This window comes from Epinephelus lanceolatus, chromosome 5, assembly GCF_041903045.1.
Source record: "Epinephelus lanceolatus isolate andai-2023 chromosome 5, ASM4190304v1, whole genome shotgun sequence".
Taxonomy (NCBI): Eukaryota; Metazoa; Chordata; class Actinopteri; order Perciformes; family Serranidae; genus Epinephelus; species Epinephelus lanceolatus.
In genome coordinates this window covers 3,663,658-3,678,088 of record NC_135738.1, presented here as the reverse complement: position 1 = coordinate 3,678,088, position 14,431 = coordinate 3,663,658, and the positions used below count along the sequence as shown (strand labels likewise).

Genomic DNA, 14,431 nt, shown 5'->3' with positions numbered 1-14,431 from the left:
TGTCAATCAATCAATCAATCAATTTTATTTATAAAGCCCAATATCACAAATCACAATTTGCCTCACAGGGCTTTACAGCATACGACATCCCTCTGTCCTTAAGACCCTCACAGCTGATCAGGAAAAACTCCCCAAAAAAACCCCTTTAACGGGGAAAAAAAAAAACGGTAGAAACCTCAGGAAGAGCAGCTGAGGAGGGATCCCTCTTCCAGGACGGACAGACGTGCAATAGATGTCGTACAGAACAGATCAGCAAAATAAATTAACAGTAATCCATATGACACAATGAGACAGAGAGAGAGAGAGAGAGAGAGAGAGAGAGAGAGAGAGAGAGAGAGGTAATGACAGTAGGTTACAACAACATTATTGAAAGTAATAATATTATAGTTATAGTTCTGGCTACTGTGGTACAATATGTTGAAAGTATGTATTAATATCTGGCAGTATACATATGTGACAATATTCATATGTGTATAATAACAGTAGAAGTATGACTAATGACTAATGATGGCAGCAGCAGCAGGAGGCATCTGGCAGGACCACGGCAGCAGCACAACCACACACGTCACGCTGTCCAGGCACCGCTGTGATATGAGTTAATCTGAGAGACAGTGGAGCACAAAGGCTCCGGAGAAGAAGCCGAGTTAGTGACATCCAGAATGGCCGAGTTAGCAAGATGCAGTAATAGGATACAAGAGAGAGAGAGAGAGAGAAGGAGAGAAGGTGCCCGGTGTATTATAGGGGGTCCTCCGGCAGACTAGGCCTAAGTCAGCCTAACTAGGGGCTGGTACAGGGCAAGCCTGAGCCAGCCCTAACTATAAGCTTTATCAAAGAGGAAAGTCTTAAGTCTAGTCTTAAATGTGGAGACGGTGTCTGCCTCCCGGACCGTAACAGGAAGATGATTCCACAGGAGAGGAGCCTGATAGCTGAAGGCTCTGGCTCCTGATCTACTTTTGGAGACTTTAGGGACCACGAGTAACCCTGTGTTCTCAGAGCGCAGTGTTCTGGTGGGATAATAAGGCACTATGAGCTCTCTAAGATATGATGGAGCTTGACCATTTAGAGCTTTATAAGTTAACAGTAGGATTTTAAATTCAATTCTGGATTTTACAGGGAGCCAGTGCAGAGAAGCTAAAACAGGAGAAATATGATCTTGTTTCTTAGTTCCTGTTAGTACACGTGCTGCTGCATTCTGAATTAGCTGGAGAGTTTTTAAGGACTTACTAGAGCTACCTGATAATAGAGAGTTACAGTAATCCAGCCTTGAGGTAACAAAAGCGTGGACCAATTTTTCTGCATCTTTTCGGGTCAGGATAGGCCTAATTTTCGCAATATTACGCAGATGAAAAAATGCAGTCCGTGAGGTTTGTTTTAAATGAGAATTAAAAGACAAATCTTGATCAAATATTACTCCGAGGTTTCTTACGGTAGTGGTAGAGGCCAGAGCAATGCCATCTAGAGAAACTATGTCATCCGATAAAGAGTCTCTGAGTTGTTTGGGGCCAAGAACAATAACTTCAGTTTTGTCTGAATTTAACATCAGGAAATTGGTGCTCATCCAAGTTTTTATGTCTTTAAGGCAGTTATGGAGTTTAGTTAATTGATTACTTTCTTCTGGCTTCATCGATAAATACAACTGAGTATCATCTGCATAACAATGGAAATTTATAGAGTGATTTCTAATGATGTTACCTAAAGGAAGCATATATAGAGTAAATAGGATTGGTCCCAGCACAGAACCTTGTGGAACTCCAAAACAAACTTCAGTACCTACAGATGATTCATCATTAACATGAACAAACTGAAATCGATCAGATAAACAAGATATAAACCAGCTTAGTGCAGAACCTTTTAGGCCAATTAAATGTTTCACTCTCTGTAGCAGAATTTGATGGTCAATTGTGTCAAACGCCGCACTAAGAGCTAATAAAACAAATACAGAGACGAGTCCTTTGTCTGAAGCAATCAGAAGGTCATTTGTAATTTTAACTAGTGCTGTCTCAGTGCTATGATGCACTCTAAATCCTGACTGAAATTCCTCAAATAAATTATTATCATGGAGAAAATCACACAGCTGGTCTGCGACTACTTTCTCAAAGATCTTTGACATAAAGGGAAGATTAGATATTGGTCTATAGTTGGCTAACATCTCTGGATCCAGTGTGGACTTATAATGACGTTAGATTCAGGCAGATACATTGGTCTCTCTATTGATTGGTTCCCCTCCCCAATGGAAATCAGCTGGAGTGTAACAAGTTGACAGTTCTGTCTGATATCAGGCAAAAAGACTTCATCAGTCATCAAGCACTCAAAACTGATAAATAAATATTCAGTTAAAAGTTTAGTTCACAGTGAAGCTGCTTTAGCCGGCAAAGTTAAAGGATTTACCAAAAACGTTAATGCAAAGTAGTCAAGTGCACTCACTTTCAGTTTGACCTCACAATAAAGTGTGGACGTTTCTGTGCTTCTGTGAATCTGACTGAAGCACCAACTGTGTTTCCTGACACGTTCTTGATGACTGTAGAAAGGGTTTTTTTGGGGCAGTTTGACCTTATCTGCTGTGAGGGTCCAGAGGACAGAGGGATGTCTTATGCTGTAAAGCCTCTGAGGCAAACTGTGATTTATGAAATTGGGCTTTATAAATAGAATTGATTGACTGATGACTGTTGTGTACTGTGACTGCACAGTGTATTTATTACTGATGTCAAGGGTTTAATCATCATCCAGAGTTGTGGTAGTGTTACCACCTCACCCTTTTCCCCTTTAAGGGCGGTGGCCATGTGGGTAACCTGTGAGTGTGTGATGCGTGCTTCATTGTATGTGGTGTGGAGAAGCAACTCTCTCTCGAGCCTGGTCTCACTTTGAAATTGTCAAAATCTGGCGCTTGGGCAGTGACTTGCAAGGCCAGAAACCAACGAAAAAAGGCTTCCTTTAATGTCAGCATGATACGCGGCCGGTTGTAATTATAGTTTAGCAGCACCTGGCGGCGTCAGGGGGAAACGCGGTGGGACAAAGACGCAAGCTGAGGCGGTGAAAGTCCGAGTGGGGTGGTTAAGCGGTGGTAGATGGGTCCAACGAGCACTGACGTTCACTCGTGAAAGCAGTGTTCGCATCCCGTAAGATTCTAAAGCATAACCCTGTTCTTTATATTCTTTATACCTAAACCTTACCACATGATTTTTTTTTGTTGTTGAAGGAAAAACAAAGTGTTGTTGTATTGACGTAGTGCTTTTATTATGAAAGAGACTGAATGTAAATTCCCTGTGAAAACAGAATATGTATTTTGAAAACAGACAATGCATGTAACAGGCTGAAGTTGACACGGCGTCCCAGAATGTCCAACACACCCAGGGTACCTTGCATGTTGTATGTGGACATGGAAAGTCAATCAATGACCAAACATCAATATGTGATGAGGTCGGCGTGAGAATGTGTCCCTCTCTCGGTTGTGTCATGCTGAAGACCGTATGTGGCAACATGATGATAGCCAGTAGGAGACAATGTCTCAATAAGCTCAGGAGTTATTCTCATGAGATGGCCGTGTTTATTATTCTTTAATGAAGACAAAGCGATTGTTGGTGAGCAGCACTCGAACGCCTCCCTATCCTTCCTTCAGCGGAGTGGTCCAGACCGCTAAAAGCTAGTTACCAGGTAAGAACGAGCCATGCTAAGTCAATGCTAATAAGCCAGCATGTTCCCAACTATGGTTTGGAGACGGTAAGCTGTCACTGAAAAAGGTAACACTAAAGCTGTATGTCTGAAATCAGACTTCCATCCAAACTGAGCGTCAATTGTAACCGAATTTCCAGAAAATCTGCAGAACATATTATGTGGATACCAGGAGTGATGTCATTGAGATTAACAGCTGGTGCCCATTTAGCTCCTGTAGAAGGACACAATGAGAACATGTTCTATAAAAGAGCACCAATCAGACCTCAAACAACTGGAAATGATGCAGAAAACATGATGGAGAGTTCTGTTTGTTTCATGTATTTGAGGAAGGTTACAGTCCTCTTATCGCTCCACTCATGTCTGATGTTTTCGTCTTTTTAGTGGAGGTTTAAATCACATGCTCTGTGCACGTCATGATTTATTCACTGTCTGTTTCCATTTGACTTTGACCAGTTACGTCGACTTTTCCATGTCAGCTAAACATGTTGTTGCAATAGTTCTTTTGAAACTTTGGTGTTTTCACTCAGAGAAAGAAACTATACTGGACAGACTATACTGGAGTCAGTGTTTTACCCCAGTGGTAGCGTAGTCCTCATCAGTGGCGCGGATCCTCAGCGGCTCATCTTTGTTCGTCGGGTCCATTGCCATGACACCCACTGCGGTGATGACGCCTTCATACTGAGGCCTCTGAAACTGTGGCGGGTGGAGACTCTTTACCTGAACGCTGACTGTGACGGTGGTGGTGGCAAACTGATGACTGTTTATCCTCTGAGCAGCCTGGGAGACAAAATGAGCAGGACTGTGACCAGGATTATAGAAATACTGGAGTCTAACTCCACCCAAGACATTTCTGACAGCAATCAATCAAACTCCATGAATCTTTCAATAAGTGACTCATTTATTTATTGAAAAAAGGATGAATGACTCGCTACACTGCAGGACTCTTTGCAGAAAAGAATTATTTATTGCACCGTGACGTACGTTTCGAGCTGTATGCTCTTTGTCAGACAAAGACGAAGTCTGATGAAGAGCATACAGCTCGAAGCGTACGTCTTGGTTGGTTTATTATTTTATTTATTCAGAGTGGCACAGTGTGGCATTCTTTTCTTTGTAGTTGCCTGTTATTGAATAAATGATAAATGTAGAAAGTAAGTTCAGGTGCAGCAGCTGCCAGGTGTACATGGTATAGACCGACATTTCCCCGCCAGTTACTGTGCACAAGTGCACCTCATGAAACCCTCAGCTGCTTGCAGATAGAAACCTCCTGGCTGGGTGCACGTTGCCTGTGCACAATTTTTCATTTCATTTTATTGTGCCTCATTATGGAAGAGAGGCCTCTTTTTTTCTCCACTTGAGCACCTGACCTGCAAAATGTCTGCACGGCACCACAAACTCAAAAGACAATTTGAACAATACTGGAGACACAAAGACGCCATCATTTGAACCAACTGGAGAAAAACAAGTGAATGTTTGGTTTTACCAGAACTGTCAGACCGATGGTCCCCAACACGTCAGCCGGCTTCAGCATGCTGATGTTCCCCGTGTTGGGGTTGATGTGAAACAGACCACCAGCGTCTCCTGAAACACAGACAGACTGAGCTTCTACCTGACAATCTTTAACAGCTGATGTCTGTGGATACAGACGTCAGACTGAAAAATAAACCTCTGCTATTGATTATAATCCAGGCTGCTTACCGCCCAGGAACGAGTACGTTATCTCCTCATTTAGTGAGTCTCCATCGATGGCGTACAGCGGTCCTGGTTTCAGAGGTAACAGTCCAGTCTGCAGAGGGTAAAAAACACAGCAGAATGAACACAGTGGAAAACAGACCTCAGAGGCTTCAAATAAAGTATTTGTCAGATCTTCTGAGAGCATCTGAAACCTCCTTCTGACGGCAGAATTAGCCGCATCCAACAATTTTTGTGTGAAACTCAAAATCGTACAGACTTAAGACAGTGATTGGTCTGTGTGTGGACTTCTCTCTCTACAGTACTTAACACATTTACTGTACTTCTGTCTCTTTTCAAACTGAGTGCAACAAAGTCTCAGAGAAGAGACCTGCCAGGTTTTCATTCTAAGGTGGTGCAGATTTTAGCCATTTTTTTTTTTTTAGAAAATTGGCAAAGTAAATGCAAATGAATGCCTGTTTTTATCCACTAAAGTTATGCAATTAACAGGAAGTGGTTTACTGAAATAAACAGTTGGTGGGGCTGATTCAGTCAGTGCCGTTAAACCAATTTGGTCAGGAACACTTTAGTCAAAGAAAACTATTTCCATTTGCAGTATCCTATTTGGCAGTATGGCTCTGTTCTAGTGCCTTTCTGCCTTTTGTAGGCCTACGCAGAAAGCCTAAGGTGGAGAGAGCACACCTCTCTGCCCTTCCATGTGCAAATGAGGAAAGCCTGAGGCAGAGAGAGCAAACCTCTCTGCCCTTCAGTTTGCCAACATTGAAAGTCTGAGGCAGGGGGAGCAGCAGCAAAGACAGAACAGAGCAGCGTCAGTGACAAACAGAAATGACATTCATTCAGACACAGCATGAAAAGGAGGAGCTGGGGTGGAGGCAGGTTGCAAAGCAGCTTGCAGAGGAAGCAGCAACAGTAGGCAGGCCAGAGCAGTTTAAACAGGTCGCCCTGAATGAGATTCGCCAATAGTTGCATAGAAAGGAATCATGTGATCTATCAGCTGACTCCCTCCCATCAATCAGCTGATCCATCAGTTGATTGGACTGTTTGAGATCAGCTGATGCAGCTGGGATGTGAGCTGAGCTTGACATCGTGTCCTGTCTGATCTAACGCTGTGCTCAGTTTCAGGCAACATCACATCACTTCACTTCGTCTACACTCATCACTGTCTCAGTAACAAAGCTGGACTTTACAAGTGTCGCACCTCTTGTTCGTTTAACACGACCCTGGTGGTGTAACCGCTGCTCTGGCAGATCACTACTCCCCCGATCTCATGCTTGTTGCAGGGCTGGAACCATGGCGGTCTGTTGTCCACGTCTACGATGGTGACCATGATAGTGGTGGTGGCGCTGAATGGAGCCCTGCTATTGGCTGGAGTTAACGGTGCATCCTGAATAAAAGAAAAGTAATGATTATTTCAGTCGTACACAGATACAGTGCGACAGTAGACAAAAATCTGAGAAACTCGATATGGATATGCTGATGGCAGTCAACGAGGGGAACATCAGCCGACACTGATGTGCAGCCAAAAAATCATTCCATTCCTAATAAAGTGCACTTTACTTTGATGTTAAGCATTATTTCCTCGGCCCACTTGCCCAGCGTTATTCAAACATGTCATATTAAATTTCTTTTCAAACATAATTCCAGTGCATGGAGGGAGAGACTGAACTGTCACACACTGACGCATATTAGAGCAACAGTACGTTACGTCAACTGATGTAATAAATTCAAGGGGAACTAATGTTTTTTTCAACCTGGGTCCTATTTTCTGATCTACTTTTGTCTAAATGTGTCAATATGTGACATTTCTCCAGTATGAAGCTAGGGCTGACCTGCCTGCAGCCCGTGAACGCGCGCTATATTAAATAATAGGGCACTCAGACAGCGTCAAACAACGTCAAAATACGTCCACTAAAATTGCATTTTTTTCACACAGATAGGCTCGGATTGTTAGTGTAATTATCTGACAACATAACAGAAAGGAGAAATGAATGTCTGTGTTTACCTTTAGCTGGATTCAGACATGTTCCTCTGCCTGTTGCTGCTCCCTCTCTCTCCTCGTCTGACTCTCCGTGTACGTCCGTGTACTCCGTGTTCAAATAAATACGGGCGGTCATCAAATTCAAATGGCTCATCCAGATCCAGTTGGTCAAAATCAGGTAAAAATTCAGTCATGACTACTCCAAACACAGTAACTCCTCGCGTTTGTAAGCTTCAGCGGTAACTTCCTGCAACAACTCAAATCTCGCGAGACGTGAGATTTCAGAGCCAGACTTTCACTCTCTGTGTTTTGACTTGCAATAACAAACATGTCTGAATTTTTACCCAATTTTGACCAACTGGATCTGGATGAGACATTTGAATTTGATGAGCGCCCGTATTTATTTGAACACGGAGTACACGGATGTACACGGAGAGTCAGACGAGGAGAGAGAGGGAGCAGCAACAGGCAGAGGAACATGTCTGAATCCAGCTAAAGGTTAGTCTCGCCACCAGACAATCAGAGATCTCCGCCTTCTGATAGTCTGGGGACACTCCTTTCTAAAGTGTGTTTAACACACCAGAGAAAACGGCCGGCAACAAAGCAACGCCTCTTGCATTTTTGAAAAGGACACGCCCTCCCGGAAATGTGCGCTCCACCTTTTCTCGTCCGCAAGGAAACAAACACACAGAGAGCTTGAAAATGGATGCCGAGAGATTTAACTCCGTTTTATCAAACGTGTGCTCAGTCCACAAGATTGTGGAAATGAAGGACTTACAGCAACTTGAGCCATTTTGTACCGCTGCACTTGTTTCTAGTGGGACTATGTTTACGAGTACAAGAGTCCAGCGAGCCACCGAAGGACCGCCCTGCAGATTTACTATTGGTTCTGCAACGTAGGGAGTTTTTTTTAAACTCTGAAATTGTATCCGCCCATCCAAACACAAAATCAGGGAGAAAGTCATCAGTCTTTAGTTAAGCAAAGCGTCTAAAGACTGACTTGTGAGTCTAGGGAAAGGTAAACACAGACGTTCATTTCTCCTTTCCGTTATGTTGTCAGATAATTATACGAACAATCCGAGCCTATCTGTGTGAAAAAAATGCACTTTTAGTGGACGTATTTTGACGTTGTTTGACGCTGTCTGAGTGCCCTATTATTTAATATAGCGTGCGCTCACGGGCTGCAGGCAGGTCAGCCCTAGCTTCATACTGGAGAAATGTCACATACTGAACATCATATCACTCATTTAGACAAAAGTAGATCTGAAAATAGGACCCAGGTTGAAAAAAACATTAGTTCCCCTTTAACTGTGTTATTGTGATCAACATATCGTGATAAACTTAAATTAAAAGAATTATTGTTTAGTATTAACGGCTATTTGTGGGATCATATTCCAAGGAAAAAATCCTTTCTTTTTTTTTTATCTTTTTAATTTATAAAATACTAAAAAAAAATGTCTGAAAGAGGAAGTCAGTGTTTTGAACCAGCAGTGAACAGCACTCACCTGAGCGGTTAATATCAGTTGGACACTTTTGACTTTATCGTAGTCGAGAGGCGTCTGAACGAGGAGCTCCGGGATGGTGGGCGACCTCAGTTTGAAGCCGTTCTGCAGAAATCAAAGAGGACAATAAAAGCTCTTTAGATCTGCATCTTGATCTCGCTGTTTCCTCTCTGCTTCCAGTATTTGTGCTACGCTAGGCTAAACACGTCCTGGACCCACCACTGTACTGCAGATTGGACTAATATCTCATCTCACTCAAGGAAAGACAAACAACAAGGTGATTTATCTACAAGTTCGACCCACTGAGAAACAAAAGGAACACAAACAGGAGAACTTACAGATTCAGACGTCAGTGTGTAGTAGATTATATCACCGTCTAAGTCTGTGGCAGGGAAGCGGCCCACGCTTGTGTCAACAGGAGACAGCTGGAACAAAAACAGTCAGTGTGAAGAAATATTAACACGTAACAACGTTTTTAATATTTTAATGGATTAATCACAGGAGCAAATCTTAATGAGCAGCCTCGTTGTGAAAAGTCCCGGGCACTTCCATCAACAACAGACCTTACTAAACATATAGTATCAGGCTCTTAGTCTTGCGTAGCATCACTGTGATCCAAGACAAACATAATTTGATAATCAGAGCCCTTGAGGTGAAGCCTGATGATACTTTAGGGCACGTGTTAGGGCATGTTCATCAGAGCATGCATGGCTGTAAACAGGAGCATTATCTTCATGAGCCATGTAAACAGGTTAGTGGGAATATTTCCTTTTCCCAGGAAGTAGGTGATGAAGTCTGGCTCACAGTCCAGTTCATCCCAAAAGTGTTGGTTGGGGTTGAGGTCTGTGCTCTGTGCAGGCCTGTCACGCTCCACTACACCAAACTGTAAACCATTTCTTTGTGGAGCTGACTTCGTTTACAAGGTCACTGTTATGTTGAAACAGGAAAGGGCCAAAAACAAATGGTTGGCACAAAGGAAGAGGCACTCTACATCAGCTGGTCCGACCCCGAGGTCCAGATTTCTCCTTAGTCATTAGTTCATGGTCCACACAGTTTGATATATTCAGCGTCATACTTGCACTTGTCGATGGTGTCGAGCTAGTTTGGTGTCTCTGTCAAGTACAGGTCCATTGTTCACTCTCTCTTCAGCAGGAGACAGGACTTCAGTATAAAAGCTCTGTGCTGGAAATTTAGTCTTCTTCAAAATAAAGTGTTTTTTATTTTTACAAACTTACAGACACATTCAGGAGTCGCTTACCGTCCATTCAGAATTGACCCATGACCTACTTTCAGACTGTGACCCACCAGTTGGGAACCACTGCTGTAGAGTCTTTTGAAACGATCCATGAAAATCAGCTCCAGAGCAAAAGTACATAGAAACATACACGTGTCTACATACTTTACTGTTATTGAGAGAAACTTTGATGTTAAAACTGGAGGAAAATGAATCTATTAAAACAACATTTAGTCGTTTAGTCGAGTCCATAAAGCAACAAACACATATTTGTGTATTTAAAATATCACTCTTACCTCATTGACATTGAGCTGGTACAGATTCTGAGAGAAGACCGGAGGGTTATCATTCTTATTGGTCACAAGCACAATGACGGTGAGGCCGAACTGGAAACGAAGAGACACAAGTCTTGTTTGAACCACATGTTTTCACTGTTGGGACAGGAGCATCTTTACCACTGGTTGACATCACCTTTTCTTTTAACAACTCTCAGTCAGTGTTTGCGAACTGAGGACACTGCAGAAGTTTTTCTTGTCTGATATCTGACTGCAGTGTCTCAACAGTCGATGCTTGTCATGTTCCACACATGTTCAGTTGGAGACAGGTGTGGACTGCAGGCAGGTCAGTCTGGTACCTGCACTCTGTCACTACAAAGCCACGCTGTTGGAACACGTCACAATGTGTCTCATTGTCTCGCTGGAATAAGACGGGACGTCCCTGAAAAGACGGCGTCTGGATGGCAGCATATGTTGCTCCAAAACCTATTTGTACCTTTCAGCATTCATGGAGGCTTCACAGATGTGAAATTACCCATGATGCTTTCTCGGAACCCCCTGTATTCAGCGTCTGACTTCCGGCAGACGGCGATACAGCCTATGGGGGCAGACCCCTGGTTTTTTTTGGCATTCCGGTTTGATTTGGGCGGAGGCGGATTTCCGTTTCCAGAGTTTGCAGTGACGCCATTTATGTTCCGCCTCATTAGTTCACCGCATGGACCGTTTAACCTGGCAACAACTGCAGCCGGCTCAAACGTGATTGGTCAGTATCACGCAGACTGCAAATAGCCTACAACCGGAAACCAGGGATCTTCCACTCTTCTTCCGGAGGCAAGACAAGGCTATTCAAGAGAAGGATGAGACACGGGGTCAGACATGGGGGGATTGCACATGCGCAGTAACATCTGGTCGGCACTTATTCACTGTCACCCTCCAGAATCGCAGCTCAAGTTACATTGCACATGTGCAATTCCCCCACGTCTGACCCCGTGTCTCAGCCTTCTCTTGAATAGCCTTGTTCAAGAGAAGGCTGAGACACGGGGTCAAACGTGGGGGAATTGCACATGCGCAGTGTAACTTGAGCTGGGATGCTGGAGGGTGACAGCAGGGGCGCTAGATAAAAAGCGCAGGATCAGCTCAGGCGATCAAGGAGTGCACTTGGTGCGGTCTGCTTGGACTTTTGGACGGCGGCTGCCTGAAGTTGTCGGAATTGCATCTCTGTCGTTCTCACCCACAACGCAGGCCACCAGTGACAGTCCAGTAATAAGCTGTGAAAATGACATGCATGCACATCCCCTTTATTCCGTGGTGTCACGCCATCTACTGAGCCTTTGAGGAAGTGCAGACCAGATTTTACTGCGCACGTGCAATCCCCCCATGTTTGACCCCGTGTCTCAGCCTTCTCTTGAATAGCTTTGAGGCAAGATCTCTGGGGTTCGCCTACAGACTCTACATTCACTGAATGTAGACTACCCATGATGTAGACTACCCATGATGCACCTCACCATCTCATCACAGATGTGAAGTTACCCATGATGCATCTCTCCATCACAGATGCTGTCTTTGAACTTTGAGCTGGTAACAGTCTGGATGGTCCCTGAGGACAGGATGTCCACGATGGACTGGTCAGACCAAAGTACAATTTTCCATTTTATTGTGGTCCATTTTGTGATCATTTTTAACCAATGTAAAGCGTCTGTGAGTATCTTGAAAAGCGCGCTATAAATAAAATGTATTATTATTATTATTATTGTTGTCATGTCAGTCCATCTCCAATGAGCTTGGGCTCAGAGAAAGAAAAAAAGATAAAAATCAATACACCCTAGTATCGCAATATTTTTGTGTGGCAATATGGTATCGTCACACAGTGCCAAGTATTGATTCTTTTATTATATAAATTAATAATATTATAAATAAAAGTTTTACTTTAAGGGGCGGCAGAGATGCCAGTTCACCTCCTGGTCACTGCCGAGGTGCCCTTGAGCGAGGCACTGAAGCCCCCAACCGACCGATTTTTCAGTCCACACATTTTGCAGCAGTTTTGCAGAAAAAAAACAGGAAATATATCACAATATATTTTTTATTCTTATGTTTAAAATCACAATAGTATTGTATGGTGACTAAGTATCATGATAATATCATATCATGGATCCTCTGGTGATTCCCGCCCCTCGTAGCTACGTCCATTATTGTACAGTCTGTGGTTTTATTCAGTACGCTGTTTCAGAAGCGGGGTCGTACAACAACAGTAAATAACTTGTGACGCACATTTACGAATATTGAATTAATCAGTGCAAGTTTCTTTCTGTCTTTCTTTAGTCATTTTATCAGTTTGAATACTACAAAATGAAAAAGTCACTGCAGTAAAATGCCTCTCAGTTTAAAATGTTTAGTGTACGAAGACAGTTTTACCTTTAAGCCTGAGGCCGTATCAGTGCAGGTGATCTCGGCTACATGAGAAGTTTCAGTCTGCAAACAAAACAAACGTTAAGCTCAACAGTCTGATATTTTCACAGACTGGTATCTAAACTGAGATGTGGGTTTGGATCTGGTTGACACCATTCCAGTACATTCATGGCCGACAATACCTCGTAGTCCAACACCCTCACAGCTATCAGCTTGTTTCCCTGGAGGCTGAATGGGTAGTTGGGGTCTGTAGGGTCATGGTTAAGCTCCAGGGTCACTGTGTCTGACAGGATGTTGATCGTCTGCACGACCTCACCCACTGTGTTGTTTTCTGCAAAGTTGACAGGTGAAGGAGCAGAACAGACTGTTGGGAGAAAGAAAAGAGCAAAGAGCACAGTTTAGTAAATCCTGTTTGTTCTGTCTTTTCCCAAGTCAGATCAGAAAATGGAGTTTTATCTCTGTGATCAAAGATTTGCAGACTGTGGTCATCACTCTCCGACTCTGGCTGAAACCCTCATTCACACCTTCACTGCCTTCTGTCTGAACTACTGTGATGGAGTCCTGTCTGGGTTGCCCAACAAGGCCCTGGACAGGCTCCACCCACACCAAGCCCGGCAGCACATCACCCCTGAACTCATCTAACTTAACTGGCCTCTGGTTATATCCTGCATCCACTGCAAACTCATCCTCCTCCTCCTCCTCACTACAGATCCCTCCAGGGTCTCAACCCCCAGTACCTGTCTGACCTCATCCATCCTTTTAACCCATCCGAGAACCCACGGCCCACCGACACAGGTCTGTCTCAGGTCTTATTTAGTTATGTATATTTGTTATTTTTTCATACTGTAAAGTGGCCTCGGGCACCCTGAGAGGCACTACATAAATCCAAGTTAATATTATATTGTATTATATATTAAAAAATACTGGATAAACATTTGAAATAAAAGGCTGCAGACTGTTTCACTTTCCACTGTTACACTTTTAATGTTGAGTAACAGTCTTGATTTTTAAGTATTAACCATTGGTTTCTACCTTATTTTATCCTTTCTGTTTATTTTATTCTATTTTATTTATTTACTTTCTTTTTATTCTATGGAATCATTTTTGTTAGTTTGTTCTGTTTTGTTTGGTTTGCTTTTAAATATTTTATCACATTATTGTTGTAATTTTCTAGTCTTGTAAAATGTTATGTTCAGTTGTTGTGTTATCCTTTAAATTGTGTCTGTGTCATTCCAGTTTTGCCATGTGACGCACTTTGAGCTGCATGTTTGTATGAAAGGTGCTCTATAAATAAAGCTGAGTTTTACAGTACACTGTAAAATAGTTGACTGTATATTTACAGTAAATCACAGACTGCTAGTTGCATTGCTATCATGTTACATTACTTTTTTTTTTTACAGTAAATTGTTGTGAGAAGACAGCTGTATTCTGTGATCTCACAGCAGTTACACCTCCATATTACTGTGATTTAGCAGGATGCTCCTGGGAAATTATTATATTTAACTGCAACCCCGCAGTGAAAGCCTGTCACATTACGAGATATAACAGAATGTTCCTGTAAATTTAACTGTAACTTTACAGTTTATGTACATTATATTACTGTGATTTAGCAGTATGCTCCCACAGAATTACTGTATTTTACTGTAATCTAACAATTAAATCCATATATCATTGT

The 14,431-nt window shown here is 42.8% G+C and overlaps 1 protein-coding gene across 2 annotated transcripts in view; it reads right to left on the bottom strand.

Moving 5' to 3' along the window:
• cdhr5b (cadherin-related family member 5b) overlaps positions 1 to 14,431 on the bottom strand; it is a 42,202-nt gene that overhangs the window by 14,817 nt on the left and 12,954 nt on the right. For both annotated transcript variants that reach the window (XM_033634595.2, XM_078167620.1), the window contains exons 2-10: positions 12,939 to 13,120; positions 12,763 to 12,819; positions 10,372 to 10,461; positions 9,180 to 9,266; positions 8,845 to 8,946; positions 6,560 to 6,745; positions 5,368 to 5,455; positions 5,153 to 5,250; positions 4,246 to 4,449 (exon numbers count right to left, since the gene is read on the bottom strand). In XM_033634595.2, coding sequence (XP_033490486.2) covers positions 4,246 to 4,449; positions 5,153 to 5,250; positions 5,368 to 5,455; positions 6,560 to 6,745; positions 8,845 to 8,946; positions 9,180 to 9,266; positions 10,372 to 10,461; positions 12,763 to 12,819; positions 12,939 to 13,120 — 1,094 coding nt within the window. The remainder of the gene's footprint in view (positions 1 to 4,245; positions 4,450 to 5,152; positions 5,251 to 5,367; positions 5,456 to 6,559; positions 6,746 to 8,844; positions 8,947 to 9,179; positions 9,267 to 10,371; positions 10,462 to 12,762; positions 12,820 to 12,938; positions 13,121 to 14,431) is intronic.